Source organism: Orcinus orca, chromosome 2 (genome assembly GCF_937001465.1).
Source record: "Orcinus orca chromosome 2, mOrcOrc1.1, whole genome shotgun sequence".
NCBI classification, from domain to species: domain Eukaryota; kingdom Metazoa; phylum Chordata; class Mammalia; order Artiodactyla; family Delphinidae; genus Orcinus; species Orcinus orca.
In genome coordinates, this window is record NC_064560.1 from 20,590,644 (window position 1) to 20,610,175 (window position 19,532).

At 39.6% G+C, this 19,532-nt stretch overlaps 1 protein-coding gene across 16 annotated transcripts in view; it reads left to right on the forward strand.

The window, feature by feature from the left end:
* USP6NL (USP6 N-terminal like) overlaps window positions 1–19,532 on the forward strand; it is a 193,265-nt gene that overhangs the window by 144,761 nt on the left and 28,972 nt on the right. For 15 of the 16 annotated variants that reach the window (XM_033439201.2, XM_033439206.2, XM_049706144.1 and 12 more), the window contains 3 exons: window positions 1,883–1,963; window positions 9,903–10,010; window positions 18,720–18,829. In XM_033439201.2, the coding sequence (XP_033295092.1) occupies window positions 1,883–1,963; window positions 9,903–10,010; window positions 18,720–18,829 (299 nt within the window). The remainder of the gene's footprint in view (window positions 1–1,882; window positions 1,964–9,902; window positions 10,011–18,719; window positions 18,830–19,532) is intronic. The other variant, XM_049706150.1, reaches the window with a different exon arrangement.

The window sequence follows — 19,532 nt, forward strand, 5'->3', positions numbered from 1 at the left end:
GGGCCCGTGAGCCATGGCCGCTGAGCCTGCGCGCCCGGAGCCTGTGCTCCGCAATGGGAGAGGCCACAACAGTGAGAGGCCCACGTTCCGCAAAAAAAAAAAAAAAATGGGGGTGATTATACCTACCTCATAAGGGTGTAACGAGCATACTTTTTTTTTTTTTTTTTTGCGGTACGAGGGCCTCTCACTGCTGTGGCCTCTCCCATTGTGGAGCACAGGCTCCGGACACGCAGGCCCAGCGGCCACGGCCCACGGGCCCAGCCGTTCCACGGCATGTGGGATCTCCCCGGACCAGGGCACGAACCCGTGTCCCCTGCATCGGCAGGCGGACTCTCAACCACTGCGCCACCAGGGAAGCCCACGAGCATACATTTTTGAGCATAAAATGTATCCTCAGAACCATTTTCTTTCCTGTGTAGTCTTCCATTTCATTTACTTTTTAGATGCACTTAATACACTTAGGCCTTCTGAAAAGACAATGCTGGGATCGAGGAGAATTAACAAAATAGCAGAATCTCAGCTCACTCATAAGAAAGAATTCTGTTGAGTTTTGTTCTCATGAAAAGGTCATCATTAGTAGTGGACCCTGCCGGGCTCTGTTCCAGGCAGTGGGGAAGCAGCGAACATCTCAGCCTTCGTGGATGGAGTAGTCAGCGGGGAGGAGGTTAGGTGTGCGGCAGCGAGGGGCCTCCTAGGCTGAGCCCCCAGAGGAGAGGACTTGCTCACCTGGTCATGGGCACAGGGGTCACCCAGACTTCTTGGCTGAAGAGGGTGTTTTTCCTGCCTGAAAGGACAGAATACAAATGGATTTTCTGAGGGTAGCTGGGCTCCCAAAGTAAAGGGACAGAGGGCTGTGCACACCCAGTTCTTTCTAAATGTACGAATCAAGTGTCACTCTACCACCATAGGAGTGAATAAGAGATTGGAGAGCCCACCCGAGTACTTAGGAAAAATGCCCCTTCTCCTTGAAACCAAAGAAGTGCGGAAGAAGCCTTTTCTCTGCCACCTTCCCCGTTTCCAGCTTTGCCCCAAATCTTAATTTAGTGTGACAGCCAAGACCCCCACCAGTGTGTTCAGCCTCAGCTCCGGATGGTTCCTTTTTTACCCCCTACTCTGCTGCATTGTCGAAGAAGTACATCTGTCCATGCTTCTCGGAATGTTCTTTCCCATGTTGCACTTGATAAAAACCCTAACCCTCTTCCAGTCCTTCATTTATACTCGCCTCCTCTGACGCCCCTGGGTGGGTTCGACTGCTCCCTCCACAGGACTTGAGTCACCGTCTCTGCCTCTAGGTCACAACACTGCATATTCCATGTCGGGTACCCTTAGCAGGCGGTGAACTTGCCTTGGGACAGCAACTATTACTTATTTTTGTACAGTTTTTCACTAACGTAGTGCTAGTTATATGATGATCTCCCCCCAGTAATGCCCAATTCTCCTTTACAAAACCGCCTTTGTCACCGAAAACATTAAGATGCCAGAAATCGGTAAAATGTGAAAGGAGAATGGAATTTTGAAGTTGTGTTCTTGATGCTTCATAAAAATATTTCAGACTGTTTTAAAATTTCCTTTCGGCTTAAATTTGTAGAGTAGCCAGCGTTTTCAGTGATTAAAATGTTAGAAAATGTAAGTGATCCCTTTCTCTTTACCTGTCCCAATGGAGCATCTCCTACGTGTCTTAACGTCGGCGGGGGGATACTGTTGACACAAATGTCATCAATTATACAACTTTAAAAAAAAAGTTAGGATATTTGCGGTCCAATATAGCATAACATTTTTAGTAGTCCTTTTTCAGCAGCATTTTCCTTGACAGTTTTTTCTAATTTGTAAGTAAAAGAAGCCTAAAACAAACAGTAACAATGAATTTCAATTTTATTTTTAGCAAAAGCACCTGGAAATTGAAAGAACTACTAAATGGTTGAAAATGCTAAAAGGATGGGAAAAATACAAGAACACTGAAAAGGTAATTAAAAATGTTACTTCCTTATGAAGCTATACAAATTCAATGTGGATTTTCCCAGTAAAAGTTCCTCTTTAATTATAAGAGTATTATGTTCATATTCTTAAAAAATTTTTAAGTGTAATTTAATTGAGTGGAATGCCTCAAATTAGGAGTCTTTGTGCTGTCACAGAATAGCCAGTTCAGATGGGTTGCAGGAATTGAGAGGATGTGGCGGACAGTCCAGAGGCCAGCTGGCTTTCGGGGATGATTGAATTCCGCCGCTTGGTTATGTTGCCTGTGATTTCGTTTCTTTCCGTCTCTCTTCTCTGCCTACTTCAGTGTCGCTTGCCTTCCCTTTGGGATCAGGATTATTGCCGTCATTCCAGGCTTTGTATCCCCCTGTCTCTCTGCTCAGAAGGAGAGAGGCCTGGCCTCTGAAAGCTTTCCGTGAAGCAGGAGCGTCTCCTTGTCCTAAAGCTTCTAGCAGACCACCCTCGCACCCCGCCCCAGATCTTTTTACCCCGCATTGACTCTGTGCTGTTTTGAATCAATTTGTAAAAGTGCATACATCTATTAATATTCCTACTAATCTAATCAGTAGGAATTCCTACTAATTCCTACTATTCTTCCTTAAATATTGGGAAGCTGTGAAGTTCCTAGTGGTGTAAGTTTTCCAAAATTCTAACTTTTGCTTGAAAGGGCAGATGTTATCAGGGGCAAAAATACTGTCAGGTATTTTCCTTAAAGTGGCTTACTTCATTTATTTTTGAGAAGAATGTCTGCTAAGTACCCAGTGTCAACAACCACGATTGGCTGGTCAGTCGTTCTTTCAAGTAATGACGGTGTCCGTGACCAAAGCAGTTGGTTCAGATCGCGATTCATACAGTTTCATAAATGCTCTTTCTTGAGGCCGACACTCTGCTCTGTGTGCGTTCCACCTCATCTCTCAGAATATTAATAAGACGTGTGTGTATTCAGGATTGAGATCGAATGAAATTAATAGTTTCTACTGCTTCGTCAAGGGCACTCCTAAGCGAACTGACCTCTTTTTTAAACTGTGAGGAAAGAATGCAGTGACTGCCAGCACAGTGCTTCCTCTGCCTCAGTTTGTGTTGAGGTGCCAGGGGCTTCACCACCATGGCTTTTGTGCTCCCAGTGCCAAAGTCAACATAGGGAAAGAGGCAAATAATGGTTTAGTATCATTACAAAAATAGTCTTGACCTCATGGCCCATGCCTTGAGAACAGCTGACATCTAAGCCTCGGTTTCCTCATCTATAAAGTGGAGATAACAATACCCATTTCAAAGAGATGAAGATTTAATGATTTCATGCATATAAAGCACTTGGCATTGCACCTCGCATATAATAAACATTCAATAGGGTTGACTACTGCTATCAGTTTTTTGAAAGAAGGTTGGGCAGTAAAAAATATTTAAAGGGAAAAAAGAAATCTTCCATAATCCTACAGCAAAACAGTGAGCTGTTAGGATTTTTGTCTGTTTCCTCACACTTTTTTTCCATGCATTATATATTTTTTCCTTTTTACATAGATATAAATTGTTGTGTGTCAGCCTTTACCAACAAGAATTCCAGGGAGCAGCAGTTCCTTGGGGTCTAACGGGTATTACACAAAAGCATTGTTGCCTAATGGTTAAGCAATAGACTCTCCTAGGTTCAATCCCTAGCTCTGCCACATTACTAGTAGTATGACCTGGAGGAAGGTATTTAACCTTTTTCTGCCTTAGTTTACTTGTCTGTAAAATGGGGGTAATCACAATACCTCCTTCACAGAGTCGTTTTGAGGATTAAATAAGTTAATTCATGTAAAGCACAAAGAATAGTGCCTGATACTTAATATGCAGTCAGTAAGTGTTGTTTATTATTACATGAGAAAGGGGCTCTCTGGTTAAATAAAGTTGGGATAAAGCTGAACCGAGGTAAGCAGGTTTCTTTACTACAGGATGCTGCATCATCTTTAATATTATAACGTGGTAGAAATTTTCAAGAGGGACCTTAAATTGCATGACACTTATTCAGCCATGGAAATCTTTTTGTCATGGGGTATCTCACAGGAATAAGGTCACTCTTCTTTTTGAGCATCCTAAATATCCCTATTTAAATTCCATTAGACTCTTACTATTTTATTTCATCAGGAGTAAGTTCATTTCTGGGTTGCTGATTTCATTAAGGTGCTTCAAGAAGAATCCGTTCAGAGTAGGATGTTGGTCATGACCCCTGTGCTCTTGTTTAACACTCTGCTTCTCAGACTGGCCTAAAACTGACAACTACTTCACCTGACATCTTTGTGGAAAGGTCTCAAGCGCTAATTACAGGATCAGTTTTGATGTGTTGCACCTACACTTTCGTCTCAGCTTCAGTTCAATAAAATATTTGTAGAATTGTGTGGCTTTATACTTTGTCTGAAAGTATATAAGCCTCTGTAAAAATGAGCATTCTACTGGGCTGTTACGCTCACAGCAACTCTGGCTAACATACTTCCCAGTAAGAGGGATTTTAGTAGAGCTCTTCCTTTCATGAATAATTTTAAAGTATTTTCCCACAGCTATAATGCTAGAGTTATTTGATGATATATATGGTCCAATCTGGTATGAGGTAGAATGTACCTTCTAAAAGAATGCTGCTCTCAGTTCATACCCAGTTTTAAGTTGCATTGAAGTTAAAAAGTAGTATATATTTTTCTTCTCTTCCAAAGGGAGGTATAAGTTTTCTCTCAACAGGCTCCTTACTTATGTAGTAGTGGTACAAAGAAGTATCTAAAAATATCTTGAAATAAAAATATATAGCTCTGATAAGAATATTTGGATTTTTAGAATATAAGATTTAATGAAAAATAGTTGCCATTACGGTTGCCTGTGTTTTCACAGTGACTGCCCCCTATGTACAGTCATAGTGTATTTTTAAAATACAATCTATTAAATGAAGAGATGAAGTTATCTCTGCTAAGTAGAGGCCATTCTGATTTAACTAGCCATTATATAACTGTGTCTAAGCTCTGTCACAGCAGAGTTCCTACTACAGATACACATTTTTTTTTCTGGTTAAATAACTGAATGGACCTTTGTTCGTCAGGTAACTAACAGACTCATATTAGCCAACATTTGACTGTACTGATGTGAAAATGGAGGCACGATGTTTAGAAATAAATTTCTCAAGGCCATTATTAGTGACAAGCAAGAGATGCTACGTCCAGATACCATCTGTTTGCTAGCTCTCCCTTTCGGTGTTTGTCAGTAAAAGGCCGGAAGGAAATAGAAAGTGGTTGTAAGAGGCATTAGGGCCTTGTGGGTTCTAAAGCTTTCAGATCCAGACTCAGGAGACGTGGGCCTATTTGGAGACAGAGACGAAGGGACCAACGGAGCAGGGACGACTGAAGGAAATGAAGGCAATGAAGAGCACAGGCAGCTCAGAGAGTAAACTTTTGTCTCCTGGAGTTCACTTGCAGTTTTGATAGTCCCACCAAACTGAGCCAAACTTGCTGGGCTGAAAAGTTTACTCACTCGCAGCCATGCTGACATGCACTGCACATTTATCACTATTTTGAAACCAGTAAGGTTACAAAGACGTGTTGAAAACATTAGGTCAGTTGATGGAAAAAAAATGTTTTTTTTTTTAGTTGATGGATTTTTAAATGTATCTGTGTGACTGAAATAGACCGCTTGATTTTATTGGCAAGTGAACAGAGATCATACCCATAAAATAAAATTGTAACAGAATTTTAAAGTTAGTACTTTTCAAATTGGAATATTAAAATATTAAAATCCAACATATAAAAGTTCTATATATATCATGATTGTTCAGACTATGATCTATGAAATCTGACTACTTGAATTTCAGTTCTTCTTCCACAGTGTATTAGTTGTGTGACTTTGAGCTTATTACTAAACCTTTCTACACCTGATTTTCTCATCTGTAAAATGGACATGATAAGCACTGTACCTACCTCTTTAGGAATGTAAAAATACTACGAGGAATACTTTGATCTAGAAACATATCTCAGGTCCTAATAAATAATCATAAAATGTTAGTTAGTGTAACTGGTGTTACTAACATTGCTATTATTGTTTGATTTATCACTATCTTTACCCTCGTCCCCATCCTCATTTCTCCTTCCTGGAAAATTCCTGCATATCCTTTATGTTGAGTTTGTTGTCATCCTCTCTAAAGGAAATCTTTCCTTACTCTCTCCCGCAGAACTCACCCTCCTTCCTCCATTATAGTATCTCTGGTATAGTCTTGGGATGAGAGCCCCGGTGTTGGACCAATAAAGAAGTGACCACCACAGCAGATTCACTGCCCCTGCCCCCAACACCTTTATCCCTAAACTGTTTCTGGTTCCCCTTAGAATCTCGTGTCTGTTCCGTAAGGGCCAGCTGCCCCCTGAAATCACTCCCCCAGATTAGACAGCGTGGCACCTGCCATTCTCCCATTACCACCCAGGCCCACCTCTGGTGGGGGTGATGTCTATCACGACTTGCCCCTCAGGGTGTGATACTCAGCTCTGATAGGAATTAACATATGTGACCTTATTACAAAGGATTATGTTTATAATTATATGATTCTATGATTATCTTCCCCACTACACTGTGAACTCCACAGAACTTTTTCAAGTTTGTATCCATAGTACCTAGTAAGCATTGGCCACAAAGCAGAAAGTCATTACAGTTTCTGTTTACAATGAATGAACGAATGTTGTTCACTTTTGAGTTGAGATGACCAGCTGTCCCCTTCTACTGATAAATTCTACTACTTTAATAAAGTTGTGATCTCTAAGGGGCAGTGTGATTTGGCAGAAATATCCTGAAGCAGGAGCAGGAAGATGGAATTCTTGGCCTAGGCAGGCCACTTCTTTGTCCCTTGATTCCCTTCCTTTTAAACTGGAGTAGCACCTGCCCTGCCGACATTACAGAGCTGTCCTGGAAGGTGTGAGATACTGCTTTGTCAATTGAAAGATTCTCAACAAATGAAAACTGTGCTACTGTTCTGGAGAATAAGCAGGTTTTATTATAATTGTTGTGCTTTGATACGATTCCTACTTTGTTTTACAAAATTTCCAGAATTTCTACGATAGTTGAAAATTTGTGAGGAAAGATCTGTAACCACAGTGTCAGTCTGTCATGTAACAGTAGAAGTACTTGAAAAATAGTAACTATAATTTAAAATGCTTATTTTAAGATATCATAATTTGATTCTTTTTCTACTGTATCTTACTTTGTATACATGTTTCATCTCATTCCCTTGCACAGCTTGAATCCAGATACATCCCTTTTTATATTCCTTTTGGGTTTTGATTATAATTTTATTTTATTTTACAATTTTATAATTTTATTTTTAATGCTTTCTGCTCTTCAATTTCATTAATATTTTCCATTCCATGTATTTTAGTAAGTCCAGTTAAGCAGGACAGTAGATATACTACATAACACCATGGTTTTAGAAAGATGGTCTTTGCTTTTTATAAAATATAAAATCAGTATCTTCTACTAACGGGTAACATCTTCTGTGTGTCTTTGGGCAAGTTACTGAATCTTTTTGTGATTCACTGTCAGCATTTGTAAAATTGGGGTAATAATATCTCATAGAATTATTAATATCATTGAATGAGACAACATATGTAAATAGTTTTAAACAGTTTCCTGTACATAGTAAATGCTCAGTAAAAGCTGATTTTAACTGTTACTGTTGATGATGATAATGACAGTGCATCAGAGTTTCTTTTTGAGCCTTTTCTAGACATGCCTCATTTTTCGTTTTATCCCTGGAATAACACTAGGACCATTAATTTTTTATTTCTACCTGAAATCTTTCTATTATTTCTTCTTCATTGAATCATGGCAATTTAATGTTTTGTTTTTCTAAATCTAGATTTAACTTTAGGATAAACAATGAACGGTAATTTATGTACAGTTGGTGAATACAGAATTGAATGAAAGCAGTAAATAATGTCCAAAACCTTTGTAAGTGATACAGTATAAGAAATGCATGTGGTTCCTATCTTACTCATTGAAAAACATCCATCTAATGGACATTCAGGTCCATCAAAGTTTATCTTTTTACCTGCCATCATGTTTTACTTGACTATCAAAATTTCACTTTTCACATTTGCAATAGTTCCCACATTCTGGTATTCATATTAATTGCTTTCATTTTAACATCCTTACTCTAGAAATTCAGGAGATAATTTGAAGTTACTTTTAGTGGATGATATTCCTTTAAAAAGTTAAGTTTAGGGGCTTCCCTGGTGGCGCAGTGGTTGAGAGTCCGCCTGCCGATGCAGGGACACAGGTTCGTGCCCCGGTTCGGGGAGATCCCACATGCCGCGGAGCGGCTGGGCCCGTGAGCCATGGCCGCTGAGCCTACGGGTCCGGAGCCTGTGCTCCACAATGGGAGAGGCCACAACAGTGAGAGGCCCGCGTACTGCAAAAAAAAAAAAAGTTTATCATAATTTTGAAATGAATATAGATGATAAACTTTCTTTGGAAAGTAAATCTTAAATTCACTTTTTTTTAAACCACACTGTTTGCAGTTAATGGTGGTAAATGTTTAGTACATGGGAAATGTTGAAGAAGCAGAGTCTAGTTTATACAAAGCCTTTCTGTACATATTCTTCCAGTTACATCTACCACATAAGTTAAAACTTCAGTGTTTCTAGTCACTGTCTGCTGGAATTTCAAATTTGAGACTTACTGTGTTTATACCAAGAGAACAAAACTGAGATTATGTATGTAATTATCTGATTGAATCAACTTCACAGTATTCAGTGTTTCAAAGGAAAAGTTATTCTATAGTGTCACTGATTTAAAATCACAGAGTTTCTTAAAGCTACATCATAATTTAGTTACTAAAGGTTTCATTTTTAAAAATCTAGTATAATTGTAGAAGTTGAAGTTCTGCTTATTAGTTCATAGCTCGTCAACATCTCAATTATTAGAACTTGCATCTTATTTTCTTGGCCGTACTACTTCAATATATTATTTTGATCATAAAGGTAACTATGTACTTATTCTTACCTCGCTCCTGAAGTTTCTGCCATAATTTGTTTAATCATTTCCTTTTAAGTTTCATCTACTTTTAAGTTTCAAAGTTTCCTTATGCACAACTTTGTAATGAGCATAATAGGTTTATATGTTATTTTGAATACGTAATTAGCCTTGAGAAAAAAGATATAATTACAAGAAGATGGAGAGGTATGGTGAGTCTTAAGATTCTTAGAGTGATGGCAGTGTACTTTCAAGGACCCAGAGTGTTAATGATGCTGATGATTTATACCTAATTTCATTCAAAGGTGATGATGCTCCTTCTTGATGGAAATTTTTCACTATTTTTGTCTGGTCAGATAGGATCAATGTCATTAAGAAGAGGACAGAGGTTTTCCTGAAGAAACGCTCCAGAATTGGGAAGAGGAGAGGGAAGAGGGAGAGAGTATGTGTTTGGGGGGTGGAGGTGGACTTGAATGAAGACTGTAGGTCACATTGAGTTATGAGAAGGTTCTAGAGAGACTCTACCCTCCTTGAAGGCACTTTGACACAAGAGAACCCTTTTGCTATTTGGAACCTTTTAGATGTAGGAGGGAAAAAGAAGAAAATGTGTATCTAGTTAGTTATATCAATGGGGAGTGTGTAAGTCAGATGTTCACAACTTAAAGAACAGCACTGATTGTGCTCTCGTGCCACTGAAGGAACACCTTTGCAGTGTATGAAAATAACTAATGTACTGGGCATACTTAACATTTTCTTGTTTATTCTGTGCTTTCTCTGTATATGCCTCCCTGTTTGGATCTGAAAAGTAGAGATGAGAGGATCCAAATGTGCCATGTTAAATTGTATCAGTTATGAGGAATCCTTTGAAAAGAAAAGACTAACAAATATTCATTAGTTTGATTTAAGGGACTAGTCTAAGCTTTGTCAGTTTGTAACTTTCAATTTATGTTTCTTTTAATAAGTTTCATAGGAGAATTTACAAAGGAATCCCACTCCAGCTCAGAGGGGAAGTCTGGGCCCTCCTCCTGGAGATCCCGAAAATGAAGGAAGAAACCAGAGACCTATATAGTGTGAGTACCGAGAGCCAGCCTGTTATTTTGAAACGATCATTCAATGTTGGGGCATATTTGTAAGGAAAATTGACTAACACCTGGTTGTAGCTACTCATTTGCAATGTAGTATTAATAATAAAGAGATTTACAATGTCACTTTTAGAGTTTTTGGGAAAATAACACCAGAATTCAGTTTATCCAATGGCTGCCTGTGTATGATTGACTGTTTTCTTCTTCTTTCCCCTAAGATTGTTACAGTATTCTAGGTTTTATTTTTTATTTATAAAAAGTTAAACGTTTCACTCAGTGATCAGTAATGCTTTCTGTATGTTAGTCAGGGCATTAAATTTACCTCCTTGTCATCTCAGCTATACCCTTTCTAAACCTAAATTTTATATTAACCTTTGAAAGGAATAAGAAACATATATCTAAAAATAACTTTGTGCCTTAGAAAAAGTGTTCAATGTCACTAATAAAAAAGGAAATGTAAATTTAAAAAAATTAAAAATAAAAATAACTTTGAAATCTCAGAAAATGTATATAAATAGAATAAATTAAGATAGAATAACTGAAATAAAGACAAATTATAATAAAAGTAACTTTGAAATCTGTTCCTCAGAAAATGTATATAAATAGAATAAGACCGAATAACTGAAATAAAGACAAATTATTTGTCATTTAAACCCAACACCAATTATAAAAGGGGCTTTGGAATGCTCTTTTGATATTTTTATATTTATGTATAAATAAGCAAAATTTCATCAAGATGTAAGGTAATAGGGCTTCCCTCGTGGCACAGTGGTTGAGAATCCGCCTGCCCATACAGCGGACACAGGTTCGAGGCCTGGTCTGGGAAGATCCCACGTGCCACGGAGCAACTAAGCCCGTGCACCACAACTACTGAGCCTGTGCTCTAGAGCCCGTGAGCCGCAACTACTGAGCCCACGTGCTGCAACTACTGAAGCCCGTGCACCTAGAGCCCGTGCTCCGCAACAAGAGAAGCCACTGCAGTGAGAAGCCCACGCACCGCAACAAAGAGTAGCCCCCGCTCACCGCAACTGGAGAAAGCCCGCGCGCAGCAACAAAGACCCAATGCAGCCAAAAATAAATAAATTAAATAAATAAATTTTTAAAAAGATGTAATAAATATTGGTTAATTTAAACAGTTACTTGGTTTTTATGATGTAAAGAGTTTTTAAATTAGTTGTTTGGACCCTGCACAGAATATAAATTTTGTCTCAGGATTTTAGAGTTTCAAATTATTTTAGATGGTTGATTAGATGTTTGCCTTTAATGTCTTAGTTTTAGAACCAGTATTGAAAAATGATATCTGAGAGAAATATTTAAAATCTAACCCCAGCCCCTAGTATAGTGTGCCTCTCATAGGGTGGGTGCTCAGTAAATAATTTATTTAATTAATAAAGAAGAAAATTTTACTTAGCATGCTGTTTTGGTTTCCTGGGGCTGCCATGACAAAGTCCCACAAACGGAGTGGCTGAAAACAACAAACATTTATTCTCCTGCAGTTCCAGAGGATAGAAGTCTGAGATCAGGGTGTCAGCAGGGCCATGCTCCATCCCAACGCTTTAGGGAAGAACCTTTCCTTGACTCTTCCTAGATCCTGGAGTTGCCGGCATCCCGGGTGTTCTTTGGCTTGAGGCTGCGTCACTCCAGTCTCTCCCTCTGTCCTCATGTGGCCTTTCCTTGTGTGTGTCTCTGTCTCACCTTCTAAGGACTCTAGTCATTGGATTTAGGGTCGACCCTAATCTAGTATGACCTCCTCTTAACTTGACTACATCTGTAAAGACCCTATTTCCAAATCAGATCATAGGCCCAGGTTCTAGGTAGACAGGAATTTGGGGTGGATGCTATTCAACCCAGTACATATGCTAATATTAGAACTGTGGTTCAGGCTTTTTCTACATAGAATAAAATTATCCAGTTACTGTATATCCAGTATACAGTAATAAGAAAAGAAATGACTTGCCCACCAATCATTTCAAGCTTGTAATTTTCAGCGCTATCATAAGCATTATTTTTACTACTTGAGATTCCTCTAGCATTTAACCAAGTCTTCCTTTCCCAGTTACTTTCTTTTTCTCTCTCTTTGCAAAAGTAGTATAAATTGCTGTCCTGAAATGGGAAATTCAATGGGAATAAAACTACTTTTTCTTAATCTATTGATACTAAGATTTTTCTCAAATGGTGGAATTGTCCTCATTCCTGAGCCAGTGCTCTTACCTGCTATTTCTCCTGTTCTTTTAATTGTATCTCATTGTTATCTGTCTCTCTGGAGTATAGTGCTCTCTCTCACAGGTGGCAGAGGTCCAGTGACAGTGGATAACAACCTCACCTGCAGCCTTAGCAAGACTTAGTAATCTTGTTGGCCAAACCCACAGTGAAATTGCTAGTTTTTCATCCAGATACTTTCCACTGTACTTCTGCTCTCAGGTTTATAGGTTCATTACATTCCTATTTCTTTTAAGTAAAATGTTTATTCTTTATTATTGTGACACTCATGGATCTTAACCCACCCAATCTCAGAGTAACCTTAGAAGTTGCTTACACCTCCTTTCATTAAGATAAGAAATATGCTTGATTTCCTATATTCTGCACATTGGCTTGTAACCATTCTAGGACATAAATAATCTTTCTGCTCTATTATTTTTTACCTGCTTAACTGGGCTTTGTTTCTGTTATGAGGTCTTATGTTGAATTTTCTTGTCCTCTAGAGTAATTTTTTTTAATAGATCTTTATTGGAGTATAATTGCTTCACAGTACTGTGTTAGTTTCTGTTGCACAACCAAGCAAATCAGCCATATGCATACACATGTCCCCATATCCCCTCCCTCTAGGTAGCCTCCCTCCCATCCTCCCTATCCCATCCCTCTAGGTCATCATCACAAAGCACTGAGCCGATATTCCTGTGCTGTGCTGCTGCTTCCCACCAGCCAACTGTTTTACATTCCGTAGTGTATATATGTCGATGCTACTCTCACTTCGTCCCAGCTTCGCCCTCCCACCCGTGTCCTCAAGTCCATTCTCTATGTCTACCTCTTTATTCCTGCCCTGCAACTAGGTTCATCAGTACCATTTTTTTTCTTTAGATTCTATATATGTGCGTTAGCATATGGTATTAATTTTCTCTTTCTGACTTACTTCACTCTGTATGACAGACTCTAGGTCCATCCACCTCACTACAAGTAACTCAGTTTTGTTTCTTTTTATGGCTGAGTAATATTCCATTGTATATATGTGCCACATCTTCTTTATCCATTCATCTGTCAGTGGACATTTAGGTTGGTTCCGTGTCTTGGCTGTTGTAAATAGTGCTGCAGTGAACATTGTGGTACATGTCTCTTTGAATTATCGTTTTCTCAGGGTATATGCCCAGTAGTGGGATTGCTGGGTCATATGGTAGTTCTGTTTTTAGTTTAAGGAACCTCCATACTGTTTTCCATAGTGGTATTATCAATTTACATTCCCATGAACAGTGCAGGAGGGTTCCCTTTTCACCACACCCTTTCCAGCATTTATAGTTTCTAGATTTTTTGATAATGGCCAGTCTGACCAGTGTGAAGTGATACCTCATTGTAGGTTTGATTTGCATTTCTCTAATAATTAGTGATGCTGAGCATCTTTTCATGTGCCTCTTGGCTATCTGTATGTCTTCCTTGGTGAAATGTCTATTTAGGTCTTCCACCTATTTTTTAACTGGATTGTTCATTTTTTGATATTGAACTTCATGAGCAGTTTATATATTTTGGAGATTAATCCTTTGTTGTTGCATTTGCAAATATTTTCTCCCGTTCTGAGGTTGTCTTTTTGTCTTGTTTATGGTTTCCTTTTCTGTGTAAAAGCTTTTAAGTTTAATTAAGTCCCATTTGTTTATTTTTGTTTTTATTTCTGTTACTCTAGGAGGTGGGTCAAAAAAGATCCTGCTGTGTTTTATGTCAAAGAGCATTTTTCCTGTGTTTTCCTCTAAGAGTTTTATAGTGTCTGGTCTTACATGTAAGTCTTTAATCCATTTGGAGTTTATTTCTGTGTATGGTGTTAGGTAGTGTTCTAATTTCATTCTTTTATATGTAGCTATCCAGTTTTCCCAGCACCACTTATTGAGGAGGCTGTCTTTTCTCCACTATATGTTCTTGCCTTCTTTGTCGTAAATTAGGTGCCCATATGTGCGTAGGTTTATCTCTGGGCATTCTGTCCTGTACCATTGATCCATATTTCTGTTTTTGTGCCAGTACCATACTGTCTTGATTACGGTAGCTTTGTGGTATAGTTTGAAGTCAGGGAGCCTGATTCCTCCAACTCCGTTTTTCTTTCTCAAGATTGCTTTGTCTATTTGGGGTCTTCTGTGTTTCCATACGAATTGTAAACTTTTTTGTTCTAATTCTGTGAAGACTGCCATTGATAGTTTGATAGAGATTGCATTGAATCTGTAGATTGCTTTGGGTAGTATAGTCATTTTCACAGTATTGATTCTTCCAATCCAAGACCATGGTATATTTCTCCATCTGTTTGTCATCTTTGATTTCTCTCATCAGTGTTTTATAGTTTTCTGAGTACAAGTCTTTCGCCTCCTTAGGCAGGTTTATTCCTAGGTGTTTTATTCTTTTTGTTGCAGTGGTAAATGGGAGTGTTTCCTTAATTTCTCTTTCTGGTTTTTCGTTGTTGGTGTGTAGGGATGCTAGAGATTTCTGTGCATTAATTTTGTATCCTGCAACCTTATCAGATTCATTGATTAGTTCTAGTAGTTTTCTGGTGGCATCTTTAGGATTTTCTATGTATAGTATTATGTCATCAGCAAACAGTAACAGTTTTACTTCTTCTTTTCCAATTTTTATGCCTTTTCTTTCTTTTTCTTCTCTGATTACTGTGTCCAGGACTTCCAAAACTATGTTGAATGAGAGTGGTGAGAGTGGACATCCTTGTCTTTTTCCTGATCTTAGTGGAAATGCTTTCAGTTTTTCACCATTGAGTATGATGCTTGCTGTGGGTTTGTCATTTATGGCCTTTATTATGTTGAGGTAGGTTCCCTCTGTGCCCTTTTTCTGGAGAGTTTTTATCATAAATGGGTGTTGAATTTTGTCAAAAGCTTTTTCTGCATCTATTGAGATGATCATATGGTTTTTATTACTTAATTTGTTAATATGGTGTATCACCCTGATTGATTTGTATATATTGAAGAATCCTTGCCAAAAAAAGAACAATAACAAAGTAAAAAAATAAAATTAGTCTAGGAAACTAACAGATATGTTAGAAGGAATATAAAAATAAAAGTATAGATAAATCAACAACCAGAAGGTACGTCAGTACCACAATAGTAAAAAAAAAAAAAAAAAAAAAGAGGAGGAGGGAAAAGAAAAAACAATAAAAGAGGGGGTTGGGAAGGCCTTGGCTGTGGAGGGCGGGGCCTAAGCAAGGGTGAGGTTTGGGCAGTGGGCGGGGCCAATGCTCAGGACCCACAGGGCTGGAAAAGGCTGTGAGGGGTGAGGCTTAGGCTCAAGGAACAGAAGGGGCCCAGGCGTGCCCCCCGCCCCTGGTCTCAGCTGTCAGGGGACCTCACCTGGGAGCCCAGCAGGCTCCCCGTGCCTGAGTGGGTGGGGCAATCGCCCTCTGCTCCTCTCCTGCTCCTCCCGGAGGGCCCCTCCCACCTGCCTCTCCTGATCTCCCCGGCCTCCCTCCTATACCCCCAGCACCCACGCGGCCTGGAGGGGGCTTTGGAGCGGGGGATACCGGCTTGGGAGCTCAGCAGGCTCCCCGGCCCGTGTGGGCCAGGCGATCGCCCTCCGCTTCTCTCCCCTCCCGCTCTTCCTGGAGAGTCCCTCCCGGCTGCCTCTCCTGATCTCCCCGGCCTCGGGGGCGCCGATCCTGTCTGGCCTCCACTTCTCCTCCCGCCTCAGTCCCCCTACGTCCTACTGGTTCACTTTGGGGTTCCTCCCGTCTCCTTGGGTGTCAGAGACCCCCACCAGCGGCCGGCAGGTGCTTTAGTGGGGAGGTGCTAACTCCACGTCTTCCCACACCGCCATCTTCAGGAAAAGTTTTCTAGAGTAATTGACATTATAGATGTCTTTGGGTGTTTTTCTCCCTTTCAGCTAAATTTTATTTTAAAGCATATTTTATCATGTCTTGTCAAACATTTTCTTTCTGTGTTTTGATACCTCATCTTTTACCAGGGGGCCTGCGGAACAATAATTGAAACCTCTTTGCTTGCCGACTACCTTATTTTTTTTTTAAGATATTTAAAGAACAAATATGTAAAGATTATTATTTTTAAAGCTAAATTTTTGTAATGTCTCTTGGACCAACTTTTATCAGAAATAGCATACAATACTATTTTAGTGGTTGTACGGTTCTCTAGTACAATAGTATAAATATCTTCCTTGGTCTTCAGAACTCTGAAGTGTTTTAAAACACTGTGGAAGTGCTCATGTTTTGAAAAGCTGCAGAAGCTGCCCTTCTCTGAGTTCCTACCTCAAGACACAAAACCCACATACTCACAAAACATTTAACACACAAACATATTCCGGGAAGCCTTGTTTTTTCCACTTTTAGCGTAAGTCAGGAATTAACAGTTATATATATTTACTAGAATTGGTTTTAACAGAAATATATATTTCCAGTACATGGTAAATAGGTCAATATAACACATGTATATAGATGTTTAATTACAATTAAATCTGGTTAAGTATAAATTAATATAAATTTTAATCTCCCACCTGGTTAAACATACTCATTTTGTTCTTTTCCCCCTGAAATGCTGCTTAATTGACAGCAGAGAGGGTTTTTTAAAAAGACAAAAACTGCAAGGAATAAGAAAATGGGAGAAGAGGTAACCCTTGCCAATGTTTGGAGACCAGAATTCAGACAAACATTTAGTAATTTTAGCAACCCTGAGAAAACCGGAGGAGGACCTGATTTATGTCTCAGAATCCCCAGCAGGCTTCATAATTGCCAGCTCCAGGTACCTCTGGAAGTGGAAGTGAAACTAAAAACAGTAGAAGTGCTTGAAAGTCTGTTGCAGAAGTAGTTAGAGTCCCTGAGTTCCCCCACCTGCTCCCCACCCCTGCACGAGACGGGGGCAGGGTGTGGGTTACTGTTTGGAGAGGATGAAACAGAAGGCCGGTGGGCTGGAGTGGACACAGACCTGCGGAGGAAAGCACAGGGGGAGTGAATGTCCTGAATTTGGGGCAGCCCCGCCTTTTCCTCCGCTCGGCTCCCAGAACAAAACACCGGCATCCAGATGCTTGTCCTCCTGACAGGAGCTCAGAAGAGTCTTCTCTAGGAATCTGACCAGCCCAAGAAAATACCCCCAAACTCCTGACTTCAAGGGAAGCCCAGTGAAACCAGCCAGATCACTCTACAGTGAAGACAGAGCTTGAAGCCCCACGTCTGCACATAGCACTTTCCATCAGCTTTCTCATGTCTTCTTTCAAATATGAGTGAGGAGAGGAGCTAGGAGATAACATGGAAAATAAGAACAAGTAGAGAAAGCAATTTGTGAGAAACAAGACTATACAGCAAGAAGAAAATGGAAGAGCTATTGCTGGTGTCTTCAGAGGGATAAAAAGAGATATTGTGTCCATAGAACAAGTATAGGATGCTATAAAAGGAACATTAGAGAACAATAGAGCTTATGAATATAAAAAATGATAATAGAAATGAAAAATACTAGAGGAGGGTTTGAAAATAACAAGTGAAGAAATTTCCCAGAAAATAGATTGTGAAGTCAGAACTCAAATCAATGAGTTTTTACGATTGAAAATATCCATCAAGTGCCCAAACCTGTGGCTAAAAATAGATCCAAGCCAAGCACAGAAATTGCGAGTTTCAAAACTTGAAGATAGAAGCTCCTATAAGCTTCTAGAGAGGAAAAAATAGATTTCATATAAAGAAGAAAGAATTAGAATGGCAACACTGGAAGCTAGAATACAGTGAAGGCGGTGCCTTTTGAGCAAAAATATTTTCTGACTTAGAATTCTAAAATAGCCAAATAGCTAAGAAAGAAGATAGATTTATCAGACATTCAAAGTGTCACAAAATTTATCTCCCACATGCCCTTTCACAGGAGCTACTGGAGGACAAGCTCCTCCAGAACAAGGGAATAAGCCAAGAAAGATGTGAGATGCAGGAGAGAGGGGACCCAAGCAAAGGAAGGCCTAGCCGATGGTGAAGGGAGACCCCCGAGACCGCTGCTGAGTAGTGGGTCCAAAAGCTCTGGAAGCCAGGTCTGCAGGGAGGGTGCCGGTTCTGTTAGAATAGCACCAGGAGAGGTTGATGCAACTTAAAGTGAGTTTGGATTGAATTAGTGACACATATGTAGAAAATGAAGCAAATCAAGAAACAAGGCAATGATAAGCCCCAAGGAAAACAAGAACATTGTGCTAGAAAGAAGAAAGGGAGCATAGTGAACTGCATGGCTCAGCTGTGAAGAGTCTTAGGAACACAAACTCCAAAACGCTCTCCATCCAAAATGAAAGTCTAACTGTACTGGCAGGATGGGAGGGAGAGGAGGGGATGGGAGGAGGGAGAGGAGGGGGTGTGGATGGAGAGAAACCTTTCATTGCGCACCTTTTCATATTGTTTTCATTTTTGAACCATGGAAATGGCTTTCCTAAGTCAAAAGTTTTTTAAAGAGAATTATTTTACCATTTGTCGTAGGCTTTTTGACAACCGATTTCCATAAAAATGTGCTTTCTTCCCCTCTTTTTCCTCTTCAGAAATTAAAACACAGAGCACGGGGTTGTTCACCTGATATCAGACAAATAGACCTTGATGTCAACCGCACCTTTAGGGACCATATCATGTTTAGAGACAGATATGGTGTGAAGTAAGTAAAGTTTAGTATTATGAACTATGAATAGCATGTACAAATAGTCTTTATCAATTTGAAATGTCAATGTTTGGAATGTCTTGTATAGACGATAATTTTGATTCCAATTCTAAGGGTTTAAGTTTTGCTGGATCATTTGTTCCATATTGTGTACAATTCAGGAGCTAATTTAACTTAAATTTTTAACCTTTGACATAGTAGGTGCTATAAAATTGCTATAAATCATTTTATGATCTGGGAATTCTTAAATATATGGTAGATACTTTTATTAAAAGTGTTATCAAAGAAATGAGAGATTGTGTTACTTTTTGAGAGCTGTGTCATCAATAAATATATTCTTAGACCCTTGACTCCATGCAAAGGTGAAACTAAAAAAATGGGAAATACGCAAATGAAATGACTGTGACAGTTTAGGAATGAAAGGTACAGTTTTGCTGACCTCCTATCAGTTAAGGTTCAACCAGGGAAAAAGAAACCAGTAAGAGATGTAAACTAAGGGATTTATCGTGGGGAATTGGCTTACACAGTTGCAGGGACTGACTAGGCAAGTTCAAGATCTGTAGGGCGGGCCGTCAGGAAGGGCAGCTGGAGCTCTCGGGTGGGCGCGAGTGAAGCCGCGGTCCACAGGAGGAGTCCCTCCTTCAGGGAACCCTCGGATCTGCTCTTCCAGCCTTTTGACTACTTGACCCAGGGCTTCCCA